We start from the raw sequence: 13,178 nt of genomic DNA on the forward strand, positions 1-13,178 counted from the left end.
ATAAGAAGAGACACTATATAGTATGATACAGTATATGCCTTTGTGAGAACAGTTTGGTTTTCTCTAATATGGTCACAGCAAAAGAGAAACAATTCACTGCTAAGGGTTAAAAAGCATCAGAACCTGCTACGTATAACTGCTAACTATCTATTACATTTAATGTGAATCTACTTACTGTCCTCTCCAGAGTAGCCAATAATCACATTAGACTCAGGTCCTGCTCCATATTCATTCCTGGCCTGAATTTTTATTTCATAAGGCACATAGGTTTCTGTGTTTTGAACAACATGTTTGGACGTGAGCGTGGTCACATTACTCCAGTCTTCCCCCAAATCCTTCCGTCTCCACCACACCATGTAGTGAAGGTTCCGACCGTGTCTCTCCAGATCAAGCAAGGGCTATAGGATAAAAACTCACTTTAATTACACAAAAACTGATAGTTGGATGGAACGGTACCTAAATCAGTTCATACAGTAGATGCTGTTATTTACAAAGCTTACCTCCCATGTGATCTCCATATTATCTTTTTGGGAGCCCCAACCTCTCAGACCTCTGGGAATGGCATCTGGGGCTTTATTTGACATGCACAACACACGTAGGTCAAACATTAAATCCAACACAAATGAAGTTAACTTTAAAATTATACGTACATACATTCGGTATAGTAAGTGAACTACAATACAGTATATCTGGACTGAACACTAATGCTAATGCTTTGCTTCTTACTAGCCCCAGTGGTCTTGTATCTTGGCGATGGGCGGCTTGGCTCACTTTGGCCCACTGAGTTAATGGCGATGACCCTGAACTGGTAGTTGACAAAGGGGGCAAGCTGCAGGATGACAGAGTTTAGGTCTCCAGGATATGTGGCCAGGTCCTGCCACCTGCCTGGCTCCCAGCGGTTCTCCTCAAACTGGACCAAAAACTCTGTTAAGACAATATGCAGAGACAAAAGCAGATCTGTTACTGCTGAAAGACTGGAAAGAAATTCCTTTCCTTTTTAAACATGCTGACTTGAGAAACTCCACCTTTTGCTTAAACTCATGATGAACCATCAAGATACACATTCAAGTACGTCTCAAAATAACAGTAAGTACTGTGTAAATTTGAACCTGTGATGGGGCTCCTGTGGTCATTTCCAGGGATCCAAGTGAGGCGAACACTGCGAGCTGCTGGATCTGACAGATCCAGATCCATGGGAGGATCTGGACGGTCTACAAAGAAGCAGGGAAACGTCACGCCAAACATGCTAAAAACATACATACACACACATGGCAAAGGCTGCAACATGTGTGACTTCTTTACCACAATGCATGCTATTTAATCCTAAGTCACTTATTAAATTAAATGTCATCATCATCTTTCAAATTTACAGAATTCCACTCCAAAAGAATTCCACAAAATTTTAAATTAAAATTAGAAACAGTAATAAAATATTCCACATCACCAAATTTATGATGCAACCTTACATTAAGTAATTGATGAGGAATGGAACCTGACAGGATGACTTTTGGTGGCTGCATGAAATAACATTGTATATTGAAAACCTATCTAAAGGGCACTATTAAAATATAACCAAGGCACATGCTAGAACAGAAACATAGAAAAATGACAAACCACGAAATTGTAGAGAGGAAATAAAGGAAGAATGAAGTTTTTCACCCAAGCCATGTGTTACCTGGAGGCAAGGCACTAGAGAGTGGGGGGTCGAGGGATGCTTCGTCTGTGGAGCGAGGTCAGGGACCAGGAAGTGGGTATAGAGGTTAGAGTTTGCAGGTTAGTCTACTTGTAAGGGAGCAGAATCATTAAAAAGGCATGTATTATGTGTAAGACACAGTCTGCAGCTGCAGTTTGAGACCAACGTGCAAATATTGTTGCTACATTTGACAATTTTGCCAGGATTATCAAACTGAAACTACAGTTCTGTCCACACACCACTACAGTATCTTGATACACACATTCAAATTAGCAGCACTGGAGTTAAAGCTGACCTATAGCAGGTAAGTATTCATGAAACTGTAGAAACAGTAGCTGGTGCATGTTATCCACTGGAAGATATGCTTGTGAAACAGTAATGTCTAAAAGCAACTAAAGGCGGGTTGAAATGTTTTAAAGAGATCATTAACATTGAGGCAAGAAAAAAGCATTTTCTTCAATTTTATACTGTAGTTGGAAAGAAAGAAAGGTAAAAAATGCTAAAACACAATCTTTGCAACATTTTTTCAGGACATTTTAATTGAGTTACGGAGTGAGTTTCAAACAGGTGCTTGTAATGACTGTGAAGTCCTACGGCACTAGTCTGTTGGCTAAGTGTACCTAACACAGTGAGGCGGGCTGAGGCTGAGTCCTGGTCTAGCTCAGATTTAACAGTACAGGTGTATGTTCCCTCATCGCCCTCATTCACATTGTGGATGGTCAGCGACTCATCGTCCTTCTTCAGCCTGCAAGACAAACAGGCACACATGAGAATAGCCTCATTACATCCTCATTACAAAAACCTCCACATTATAAGAGTTCCTTAAAGTACTGAAGGGTAATTATGACAGTTTAATCCAAAGTGGAAAAACTCTCCATATAGTAACTGTCCTTTCACCTTACAGACGTCTGAGAGGAGATGCTGGTTGTTAATAATTACCTCCATCCAACATAGGGAGGCTTGTCATCCTTGGTCCAGGTTACAGTGATTGACAGGTTTGGATCAGATGTCACCTTACAGTCAAATCGAGCTGCAGAGCCCCGGTTAACCGACTGATGCGTTGGTCCTTGAACTATACGAGTTGGTTCTGGGTTGGAGTGAGGACACACACATACACACATGCACATATTCCATTTACACATGAACAGAGGATGCAAGGAGCTGAAGATGTTTCCACTGGAGGCGCATCACACCAATAAACAATAAAACATGATGAAAAACCCTGATGGAAACAGATTAACACTAGAGACATGATTCTGGGTCGACTACCGGTATATAATGATTTGAAACTGAAAGCTTAATTACTTTTCCTATGGCCATAGCAGCGTTGAGTCCAGCATCAGACAGCTTATGCACAGCTGTGGTTGGTGGTGGACAGCTGGTGCTGCTTCTATAGTAGTATGACCCAGACGTCACCCAGCATGTGACTACCACCAGTTTTGTTTTATATACACTTTTATTGTGAAGGAAAGTAGGAAGGGAGACTTATGAGGTGGGAAGGTGTTAAGAGAGGTGGTTGTAAAGTGGTAAGTGGACAACGGGTTGGTGGACTCTGGGCTGGCCGCATGGGTCCCCTGCGGCGGGGGTGTGGTGACTGCTGAGACCGGCGGCCCTGTGCCGGGGTGGGACCATTTTGAGGGTTGGCGTGTGCCTGTCTCCGGGGAGCTGGAGGCGGGCCTCCCTGCCGGTGTGCGGGGGCGGACCTGGGGGTGGAGACCTGGGTGACCTGCGTCCGGGGGACTCCCTCTGGGGGTGCCTGCCTGTGCCCGGAGGGGTGTCTCTCCCCTGGGGCGCTGCCCCTGCTCGGGTGGGGTGCTGCCTGCCCTAGCGGTCCGACGCCCTCTGGTAACTGCTCGGGCCTGTTGCAGGGGGGGTTGGCGTACTACTCAGGCTAGAACCTTCATTGGGCCCTGGGCGGAGGCTGGCCCTCAATGCACAACCGCAGAGTATGTGTGTGGGTTTGAGTGTCACACTACACGGGGCGAGCATGGGCATACTTGAGCGAGAGAATGGGTAAGTGTGAAAGAAGGGTGAGGATGGCTCTGGCTGTGCTGCGTGTGGCGCCTGGGCAGTAGTACTGCGGTCCCTGGGTCTCGGCTGTCCCTTCCTGGCTGGGGGTTGTGGGGGGTGGTGGGATAGGTAGCAGAGCCAGTCGGGAACCTGGCTCTGCGGACCCTGGCGCTCTGCTTTCCAACTACATTTCTCCGCATTCATCCACTTAGGTCTGCAAGGGGTGTCCTGCTGATGGAGGGACCGGGGCTACTGGGAAGTGGTTCTGTCCCTTCCAAGTGGGATGCTCTGCAGTTTTAATTGCATTAGTCATACATACTTGTCCAGGAATCTGGGGGCTCCTTCCGGGGGGGCCAGTAGACGGAGCCTTCCCATTGATGGCTCTGTCTGCTGGACCCCCCGGAGAATTGGGTATCTCCCAAAGTTCCTCATACTTAGCTACATACACATACATTTAGGGCCGGGGGTGGGCTCTTTCACTGGGGCCTGGGGCTGAGGCCAGTTGTGGCCTCGGCCACTGGCCCTGATGGAGAGATCACCACCCAGTTTTAACTGCAAAAAGACATTTAGGGCGAGGGGGGGCACTGTCCGGGGGACACACCGTCAGCCAGCGGTTGTGCTCCTGGAGGTGTCACCCACCTTCAGTGCACTTTAGTTCCACACACTCACGTCCAAGCTGGGTTTCAGGGTTCTGGGGGACCTTTTGTTGCTGCCCTCTGCCTCCCCCGGGTTGGGGGGGTTGGTCGGGGCTCGGGAGGAGCTGCGGTCCCTGCCTGGGGCCACATGGACGGCAGGCCGGAGACCTACCCTCCCCACGAATGTGATCAAGCGAATGGTGTGGGTGTGAGAATGTATCTGAGAGTGCATTGGTTCACATATGATTGACTAGTTTGTTGTGAGAGAGTCTATGGTGTGTGTGTGTGTTGATGTGATGATGTGTGTTGCACATGTGGGTGGGTGTATGCGTCTGTGTTTGTGTGAGTTGGTATGCGTGTGGTGCGGTTGAAGTGTGGGGGGTCCAGTTTTCGCCCGGGGTACGATGATCGTCTGCCTGGGTGGTCTCTTTTCTGCTGACCCCACCAATTGCTGGCCTTGTGTTGCAGGCCGCTGTAGCACCAGGGGATGAGGTCGGGCCGATGGGGTAGGCCCCGCTCCGCCCATGTGGGGGTGGTGGACTGGGGGCGGGCCCCACTCTGGGCGCGGGGGCATCTTCTGGCGGGCTCCCTACGGACCGTGGGTCCTCGGGCTCTACTCTTTCAGGCCGACCCTCCCGCCGGGGGGAGTGTTTGCCCCTGGTTCTCATGGGGCGGACAGCGTTGACCCCCGGTGGCCCACTCTGGCCTCGGGTGCTGTCTCTGTGGCTGCTGCAGCTCTGCCTGGGGGGCTCTGTGTGGGCGGCTTGGGTTGCAACACCTGCCCTCCTGGAACTGAAGGTGTGTGGGCTCCCTGGCTGCTAGGATTCTTTCCTCTGCTTGCTGGATGGGCGTAGGGGCGGAGCCCCTCACATCACCCTGGCTTCCACAAGTGGCATTGTTCATGCACCAACGTCTGCCTCATCCTTTGGGTGAATAATGTTAAGCTACAGCCTTACTAACCTTGTAGTGGGACACTTTCCAAATCCAACTGTAAGTATTATTGATACTTATCACTACCAATATGAATAATGTGTGAATATGGAATTTGTGGTGTTGTATGTCATGACTTTTATTAAGTAGTATGGGATATGTATAATAATGCACATATGTATGTATATTGTATGTATATGTTTGTATTAGTATGTGCACATACCTTAGCACTATTATTGGTATTAGTATTAATCTCCAAGGTAAACCACAGTACAAAAATTGTTTAGTTATGAATGTGTTAGCCTAAGGTACATCCATGCTTCTTATTTATTTATTATTTTTTTTTGCTCCGATTGTTTATTTAACAGATTTGCTTGGTTTCAGCAGCTGGTTGCACCCCTTAACCCCCCCCCCCCCCCCCCCCCCCCTCCCGCATACACACCCTAAAGCAGAAACCTAACCTGTCCACCAACACAGCAACATCACACACATTTTGGATTAGCTAAATAAACCATTAAATAAACCATAAATCAGGAAGAGTATATATATTCTATATATACTCTTCTTGTTAAAGCAAAGCTGTCCATCACAATGTGGCATTCAGCGTAATATATGCTGCTTGCTAAACTGCTGGACAGAACAAGAAAAAAAAAAAAAAAAGTAAAGTGGTAAATTAGATGTGTTGCTAATCTAGAACTTGTCGCTATTTAACCCAACGCACAACATGACAACAGCCACAGCCGGACAGAATCTCTCTGATGCGGGACTGGAGGCCGGGAACAACCCGCCGGTCAGAACTGAGCTTTAGCGCATCTCAGCTGAGCAGATATTCAGTACAGGAGCTCTGTCTGTCCCGTGATTTTAGTTAGATGTATCAGTTTTAGGGCTGCAACAACGAATCATTGACGGAAATGTATCGATAATGATTTGCCGTTATCAATTAGTTGGGCTGCTCATTTTACTGCGCAGCACGGCGGCAAAATAACGCAGCCGCTGGCGAAATGCTGGAGAAAACAAACCAAGTGGCAGCAAAAGAAAGGCTGCGCCATAATTTCTTCATATTAGCATTAAATATCAAACAAAGACAACGTTAACCTGCAAGTCATACAAAGTTCAGCTGGTGGTTTGGGAATACTACAGCGACACAGGAGAACGTAACAATGAAACACTGGTGTCCCGGATGTAGCAGCGAGAACAAACGCTGTTCATCATCACGTGAGGACTCTTCATTACGTGCTGTGTTAAATGTTACTTTGTTACTTAATCTGCTCCGCTGCGAGCGTCAGCTGACTGCGCATCATCTCGTTCACTACATAGGGATGAACGGCGCCACCACAGAACAGCACAACCTAAACGGTGCAGACACTAAATGTAACAAAAGCATTAAAATATCACAGCATGGTTTTTAGTGGTTGTCACTGCCTCAGACCCAGAAGGAGCCCAGGAATCTGTGTAGAGTTTACATTGTCTCCCGTGTCTTCGTGGGTTTTCTCCCACAGTCAGATTGACTGGAGCTGCTGCAGATCTTCACGTTGGAACAAAACTCTATGCTTGCTTTGTTTATTTATATTTGTATATTCAGGTTTATTCATCAAACGCTGGATTTTGTTTTGTTTGAGATTTAATGAGCCAAAATGAATATTTAGTTAAAAAAAACCTGATTTCTAAAAAGTAAAACATCAAATAATATTTTTTACCTGATTAATCAAAAAAATAATCTACAGATTAATCAATTATCAAAATAATCGTTAGTTGCAGCCCTAATGAGTTTATTTTGGAACATGTAGATTTGACAAATGAAAACTATTATACGATTGGTCAAATTAAATTTACCACATGGACTAAGGTTACGTTTGTGGCAGAACAAAAATACCACGTTGCAAAACCATGAAACTATAAACACACTATGCTGAAGAATTATTGGCTTTGAAACTGTTTTTATAGTGATGGGAGATTTAATAGTGTTAAAAGGTCTTTGATGCCCATTGTGTTCAAGGCAAACATGCAGGTAGTTCAAACCTTGCAATAATAATTCTCCCTAAACTGCCAAGATGGTGGGATATTATTTTTCATTTAAGGTTTTTAAGATGACATTTTTAAGATCAGATAAAGACAGTTGCAGCCACTACAAATATACAGTACACGTATGTGAACAGAGGATGAAAAGAAGGAAGAAATTCTAAAAAGGCACATTCAGTCCAGTAGCATAAGCTGTTTGGAATGAAAATGATTACATTTTTAAGCAATATACTGACTTTTCAACTTGGGCTCATTGTGAGGATTCCTTAGATAAGTGCAGTAAAATGATGTCTAACCTTTGACCTCTAGGCGAACCTGGTTGTTAACTGTGCCCAGGATGCTGCTGGCCACACAGGTGTAGGTCCCCACATCCTCTGCTTGAGCCCGCTTGATTTCCAGGGTGCCGTTGACGTAAACACGATACTGACCTCCATCCAACCCACTGCCCTGTCCGTTCTTAAACCTGAGCACAGACAAGATATGTGACACAGGTATTGATCACCTGAAACCCACCTTACTGTTATCAGTGGGCTAAGATGATGTCAAAACCCTTCCTAGTTTCAAGGACACAAAAAAGTATATTCACCAGCGTAGCTCTGGCAGAGGGGAACCAAAGAAGGGACAATCGAGAAGGGTGCGGTTGTTCCTGATGACTTTAATTAGCTGATTTTTAGGGCCCAGGATCCTTGGACTCATGTCTACAGGCAGATGGATAGTGGGTTACACCGTGCAGAAACTTCACTTGGGGGTACATAACAAAATTACTGAACAAGTTGTTCTGTCTGTCTGTCTGTCTGTCTGTCTGTCTGTCTGTCTGTCTGTCTGTCTGTCTGTCTGTCTGTCTGTGTATAGTATAAAATACAGTAGTAGAGCAGAGGAATCATAACGACATCTTGAAATGTATGCGCAAGAGCAAACCTTACAACCTTAAACATTTACACTGAAGCCAATGTGAAGAACTGCACAACCCAATGCTGTTTCTCACCAAGAACACTGACAAAGGCATTGGCCAGCAGGTAGCCGTGCTCGTTGGAGGCGTTACACTGGTAGACAGCGCTGCTTCCCATCTGCACAGAGCGGAACATGATGATGTCACCTTCCACTTCTCTGCTAGGATTTGGGAGAGCACCTGGGGCTGGTGAAAAGATCAAAGGCCATAAATTATTGAGAAAGGAGTGCATATATGTACATATATGTATGCACCATACGGTCATGCACTACCTATTACAAGACTATAATAATCCCCCCCCCCCCCATTTCTTCTCTGTTTGTTTGTCATATTAAAAAAAGTCTTGTCTTTTGTTCTTGTAGTACATCTTGTTATTTATTTACACACACATTCACATTAGTCCTGTCACCTGTTTGTCATGTTTTTGTTGTAGACCAACCTCTTTTCACCTGGACCAACCCTGACCTGCCCTACACTATTTCTAGTCTGTCAAGCGTCTGTTTGTCAATCTGGTTTCATCTGGTTAAATCAAAAGTCGTCGCTATATATTCTACACCACCGTTCAAAAGTTTGGGGTCACCCATACAATTTTGTGTTTGCCATTAAAAGTCACACTTTTATTTACCAGCATGAGTTGTAAAATTAATAGAAAATATAGTCTCATTAAAATTGTTAAAAATAATGATTTGTATTTGAAATAATATTTTTTTAATCATCAAACTTTGCTCTCGTCAAAGAATCCTCCATTTGCAGCAATCACAGCATTGCAGGCCTTTGGCATCTGGATGTTAATGTGTTGAGGTAATCTGGTAATCTGGGCCTTCTGACGCAATGTCAGACACATTGTACCATTACTACACTGCAGTGACAGTTGCTGGAGAACGGTAGTGAACGGTAGTGTAGTTCTTTTCTGTTTTACATTATATCTACTATCTATGTCCTGTAACATCTTTTTTCTAAAAATATCCATTGTGCCAGCTATTACTCTGAACTCATTCCACAAATCCCTCACACCAGACAGAGGCTATACATACTGTCAATCGGCTGTCCATTGATTAGCCACTGGATGTTAGCCTTAGGGTTGCCATTGGCCCGACACACTAGACGCCCGCTTTCATCGGGGGCTAGCACCAGGTCTGTAGGTTTGTCCAGCCAATAAGGAGCAGCTGTGAGAGAGAGAAATGTTCACTCCAACATACAGAGTAGCTTTATAATGTGAATAACATTCTACTATGCTTTATTACTTATTTCTTTATCTTTTGTTCAGTAATATTCTCCTTCAGTGTATTGAGTCTCTTGCAACATTGCAAATCTCATGGCAGTTCCTCACCTTTGACCTCGACCGTGATGGAGTGGCGTACACTCCCTAAATGATTGTTGGCCATGCACTCATACACTCCAGCATCCTCCTCTGACACGTTGATAATCTTAAGGGTCTTGTTGTAGTTCTCGAACTTCACTTTGTGTTCAGACAGTTCCGCACCCATCTTAATCCACTTGACAGTAGGGGTTGGACTGTAGGGATCGAGAGATGCATACAGAATCATTTTGACTACTCTCAGCTGAACTGCATGTACTGAATGTGTTGTATGTGTGTGTGCATGAAGCTCACAGGCCAGCAGCAATACACTCCAGCAGCAGTCTCTCATCTCGGAGCACCAGCTTTGAGCTTTCCTTTCCTGATGGTGAGAGTAAGGTGGGCTTGGACTCAACTAAGTTACGGTCTGGAAAGAGGAATGAATAAACACAAAATAAACACAAAACAGAATCAAATCCCACAAGCACCTCTCACAGGAGGATATTAAGATGTGTGGAAATAAAAACAGGGTTGTTGATCTTGAGTTTTGTTTTCCAGGGGAGCAGAGATGGCAAATATTAATATATGTGTCTAACCTGTCATACAGCTCATCTTAAGCTTTCTGCTTGGTCTTTGGTCCACCATTTTACTAGTACTACTTAATTTTAGACTCTATGTAAGAGCCATATGCTACTATATTGTTTATTGATTTATTTTGATGACGTGTTTGTGACCAAGTTCCTTAATAGTCACCCGCTCACATGTGCTCAGGTGGAGAAAAGGAGGAGAGTGCAAAAGTTGGTCAGCCATAAACTGCTTTAGTGCTAACGCATTTACTGCATTTACGCTAATGACTATGCTAACACTTACACATTAATGCCATTACTATCAAAGTTTAGAGTCTTCAATAAAGAGAACTAAACATCATGAAGGATCTACATGATTTCTTCATAGTAGGAACAGCACGTTTCACGATAGCAGACCCAATGTTTACATCTTAAGCGATTTAGGCAAAAGGAGGAATCTCTATTTCACTGGATATTTCTAATCGGTTCCAGTTTTAACACAAATATCATCAACATTGTGAACAGAACATTGTATCAGTCTGGTAAAAGTTGTGTGAGCTTAAATTAGCAATAGTCTCTATTGTGATGCAGATCTGTGGGACTGAAGCATCTGTTAAGTTAGCTCCTGCAATGATCCACACAGCAGTGGGTGAAGAGGATTCTTGGTGACAGAACAATAACATGAGGAGGAAACATACAAAAGAGAAACACCCTTAGAGTTAATGCTAATAAATGAGACACAAAGAGCTTGTTTACACAGACATTATACAGCTACCACACAGCAATGCTGCCTTGCAGAGACAGATCCCCTACACACACAAAAATAGACAAAGATGTGAAGGAGTCTGGTAGTAGGGAGGTAAGTTGGTTGGTGCATGAGCATGTGAACAATTGTATAACTGCAGTCAGTCTTCCACACTTTCGCAGTCACTTATAAGAGAGTGAGGAAAACCACCTTATTTACATAAATATATTGCTATTAATGATCACAGCATGGCTCCAGAGTGAATATTCATCATGTGATCTAATCATCATCTGCGCCAGAGCCTCATCGCTTTCTTCAATCCCAGTGGGCCTCAAAGGCCCAACCCTCACAGGGAGCGTGCTCTCTCACCCCCCAAGCATATGCTTCTACTTTTGCTAATCTGTCCCCTCAAGTTATATGCTCATTCACTGGGTGTATAATACCCAGATGTAATTCTTCTTTTATAATATGTGTAAATTGAAGGTAATTTGTGTGTTAATTACAATGGGTTTATTCATTATGTGCCCACATTTAACATAGAAGGAAACGTGGAAAATTCTTGACATGAATACCTATTTGTACAGTGTGAATGTCAAGTCAGGCTTATGAGGTCATTTAAAAAGAATGGCACCTCACTTGATTAAGAGATTTGACCCTGCTGCACCATGTAACGTCAGTTTTAATATGAGCAAGCATATTTAAATCTCCTGCATGTATACAGTACAAGCAGCATTGCTCCCCTCCACAATAACAATATTATGTTTTGTATTTTAATGAAAGCCTAAGAAAGAATCTTTATCAGGAATCACATTTTTTCATTTATATGTCTACCACAGACATATTTTATGTTTAATTTACAGTATGAATGTGGGTGAATCGGCACCAATAAGTATGGCAATGCATTAGTAAATGTTCTCTCTCCTTTCTTCTGTGGCACTGAAATTTGAACAGCACTTATCTATTCCTGTTATTTTTCCCACAGCTCGTGTTCTTTAATATAATATAAATTTTTTATAAACAATAGTTTATTTAATAATTTTTGCACAGTATTGAGTCTAACTACAAATATATAAACAACATTTAGTTTATGTTTTAGCTTCCACATTTTAAACAAGACTTCCACATTTTAAACAAGACTAAAAAAGACAAACTTGACACATACACAAACTCAGTCATGATTCCAGTTTTATGCATCATTTTTCCCCCTTCCAAATTTGCTGTTGACCATAGCAATCACATTCAACCCTGTAACGTAGGTTCTTTCCCTGATCTGTGAACTGAAGTGCTCCAGTTTTGTTCCTGTTCATTGGGCTTTTGACAATAATTTTTCCTGGGTTTTCTCTGTACTCTGTGTCTTGCATCTTAATGGGCTCTATCACACAAAGTCCTTACAGACAGATTTAATACCAAAGTACAGTGGGTCTTTGAAAGACAGTGACCAAACCCAGGACTCCACATGAAAGTGAGGATGTTGAATTAGTATGTCATATCCATCTGAGGGAGTGGATGGCTTGAGCTTTAGTAAGGCATGATGTTAGCGTGCTAGCCATGTTATTGTATTGACTTGACTTTAGAAAAGAGACGTTATTGGTTGTGCTCAGGCAGGAAGTAACTCACCACCATAGGGCTTTGTGGCATTATAAGAGGTGTCATTATATGGCTCCGCTGAAAACACAGGTATATAATAAAAAAATCACGTTCCCAAAACACAAAAACACACAGCACCCTATGAATATGGTGACCTTTTCATAATGATGAGATTTCCCATTATATTTTAAAAAATCCAATGTGTCACACCATTTCATTCCTATAACAATCTATAACAGAAATATTATTAAAAAATGAAGATGTGTCACTGTACGTCAAAACATGAAGTTACTGGAGTTGGTTCATTTGCATTACAGGTTTTATCGGTCGCTTTGACACATTCTCTTAACAGTTCCCACACAGGTCTAAACAGCTGCTCCAATGTCATAATGATAAACAATGGCTTTGTTTGCAACAGGCCTTAACTGTGTCAAAGCATTTGAACTGCGCAGCAAAAACTCATTTTGTCTTCAAACAATACAACTTTTAACCAAGTACACGAACACATCCAATCAGTCATAACAGAAAACTGAAAAACTGAAATATTGTAAATATTAACGAAAATACCTGTAAACCAACATACAGTAGAGTCAAGTCTATTGGAGGATGAGACACAGCCACCGTTAATAGTCAGTCTCTGCTTTAGACCTCCTCCATCTACGCTGTAAAGACCAACACAGACCTGGCACCATTTTTAAGGCCTAAAGACTGATTTTTGTGGAGAGTTTAAACTGGTGCTATGGTGAG

The 13,178-nt window shown here is 43.3% G+C and overlaps 1 protein-coding gene across 28 annotated transcripts in view; it reads right to left on the reverse strand.

Annotated features, from left to right (window-relative positions):
* Positions 1 to 13,178, reverse strand: part of nfasca (neurofascin homolog (chicken) a) — a 90,355-nt gene that overhangs the window by 20,601 nt on the left and 56,576 nt on the right. For 23 of the 28 annotated variants that reach the window (XR_008694667.1, XR_008694665.1, XR_008694666.1 and 20 more), the window contains 14 exons: positions 12,462 to 12,509; positions 9,849 to 9,960; positions 9,567 to 9,751; positions 9,271 to 9,402; positions 8,273 to 8,422; positions 7,874 to 7,985; positions 7,584 to 7,750; positions 2,633 to 2,780; positions 2,314 to 2,438; positions 1,676 to 1,720; positions 1,110 to 1,211; positions 727 to 924; positions 501 to 571; positions 176 to 398 (listed from right to left, as the gene is read on the reverse strand). Coding sequence is in view for 25 of the 28 variants with exons in the window: in XM_055508758.1 (XP_055364733.1) it covers positions 176 to 398; positions 501 to 571; positions 727 to 924; positions 1,110 to 1,211; positions 1,676 to 1,720; positions 2,314 to 2,438; positions 2,633 to 2,780; positions 7,584 to 7,750; positions 7,874 to 7,985; positions 8,273 to 8,422; positions 9,271 to 9,402; positions 9,567 to 9,751; positions 9,849 to 9,960; positions 12,462 to 12,509 (1,818 nt within the window). In the remaining 3 variants the exon portion in view is untranslated. The remainder of the gene's footprint in view (positions 1 to 175; positions 399 to 500; positions 572 to 726; positions 925 to 1,109; positions 1,212 to 1,675; positions 1,721 to 2,313; positions 2,439 to 2,632; positions 2,781 to 7,583; positions 7,751 to 7,873; positions 7,986 to 8,272; positions 8,423 to 9,270; positions 9,403 to 9,566; positions 9,752 to 9,848; positions 9,961 to 12,461; positions 12,510 to 13,178) is intronic. The other 5 variants (XM_055508774.1, XM_055508761.1, XM_029151930.3 and 2 more) reach the window with 3 other exon arrangements.

The sequence above is a fragment of the Betta splendens genome, chromosome 5 (assembly GCF_900634795.4).
Source record: "Betta splendens chromosome 5, fBetSpl5.4, whole genome shotgun sequence".
NCBI classification, from domain to species: Eukaryota; Metazoa; Chordata; class Actinopteri; order Anabantiformes; family Osphronemidae; genus Betta; species Betta splendens.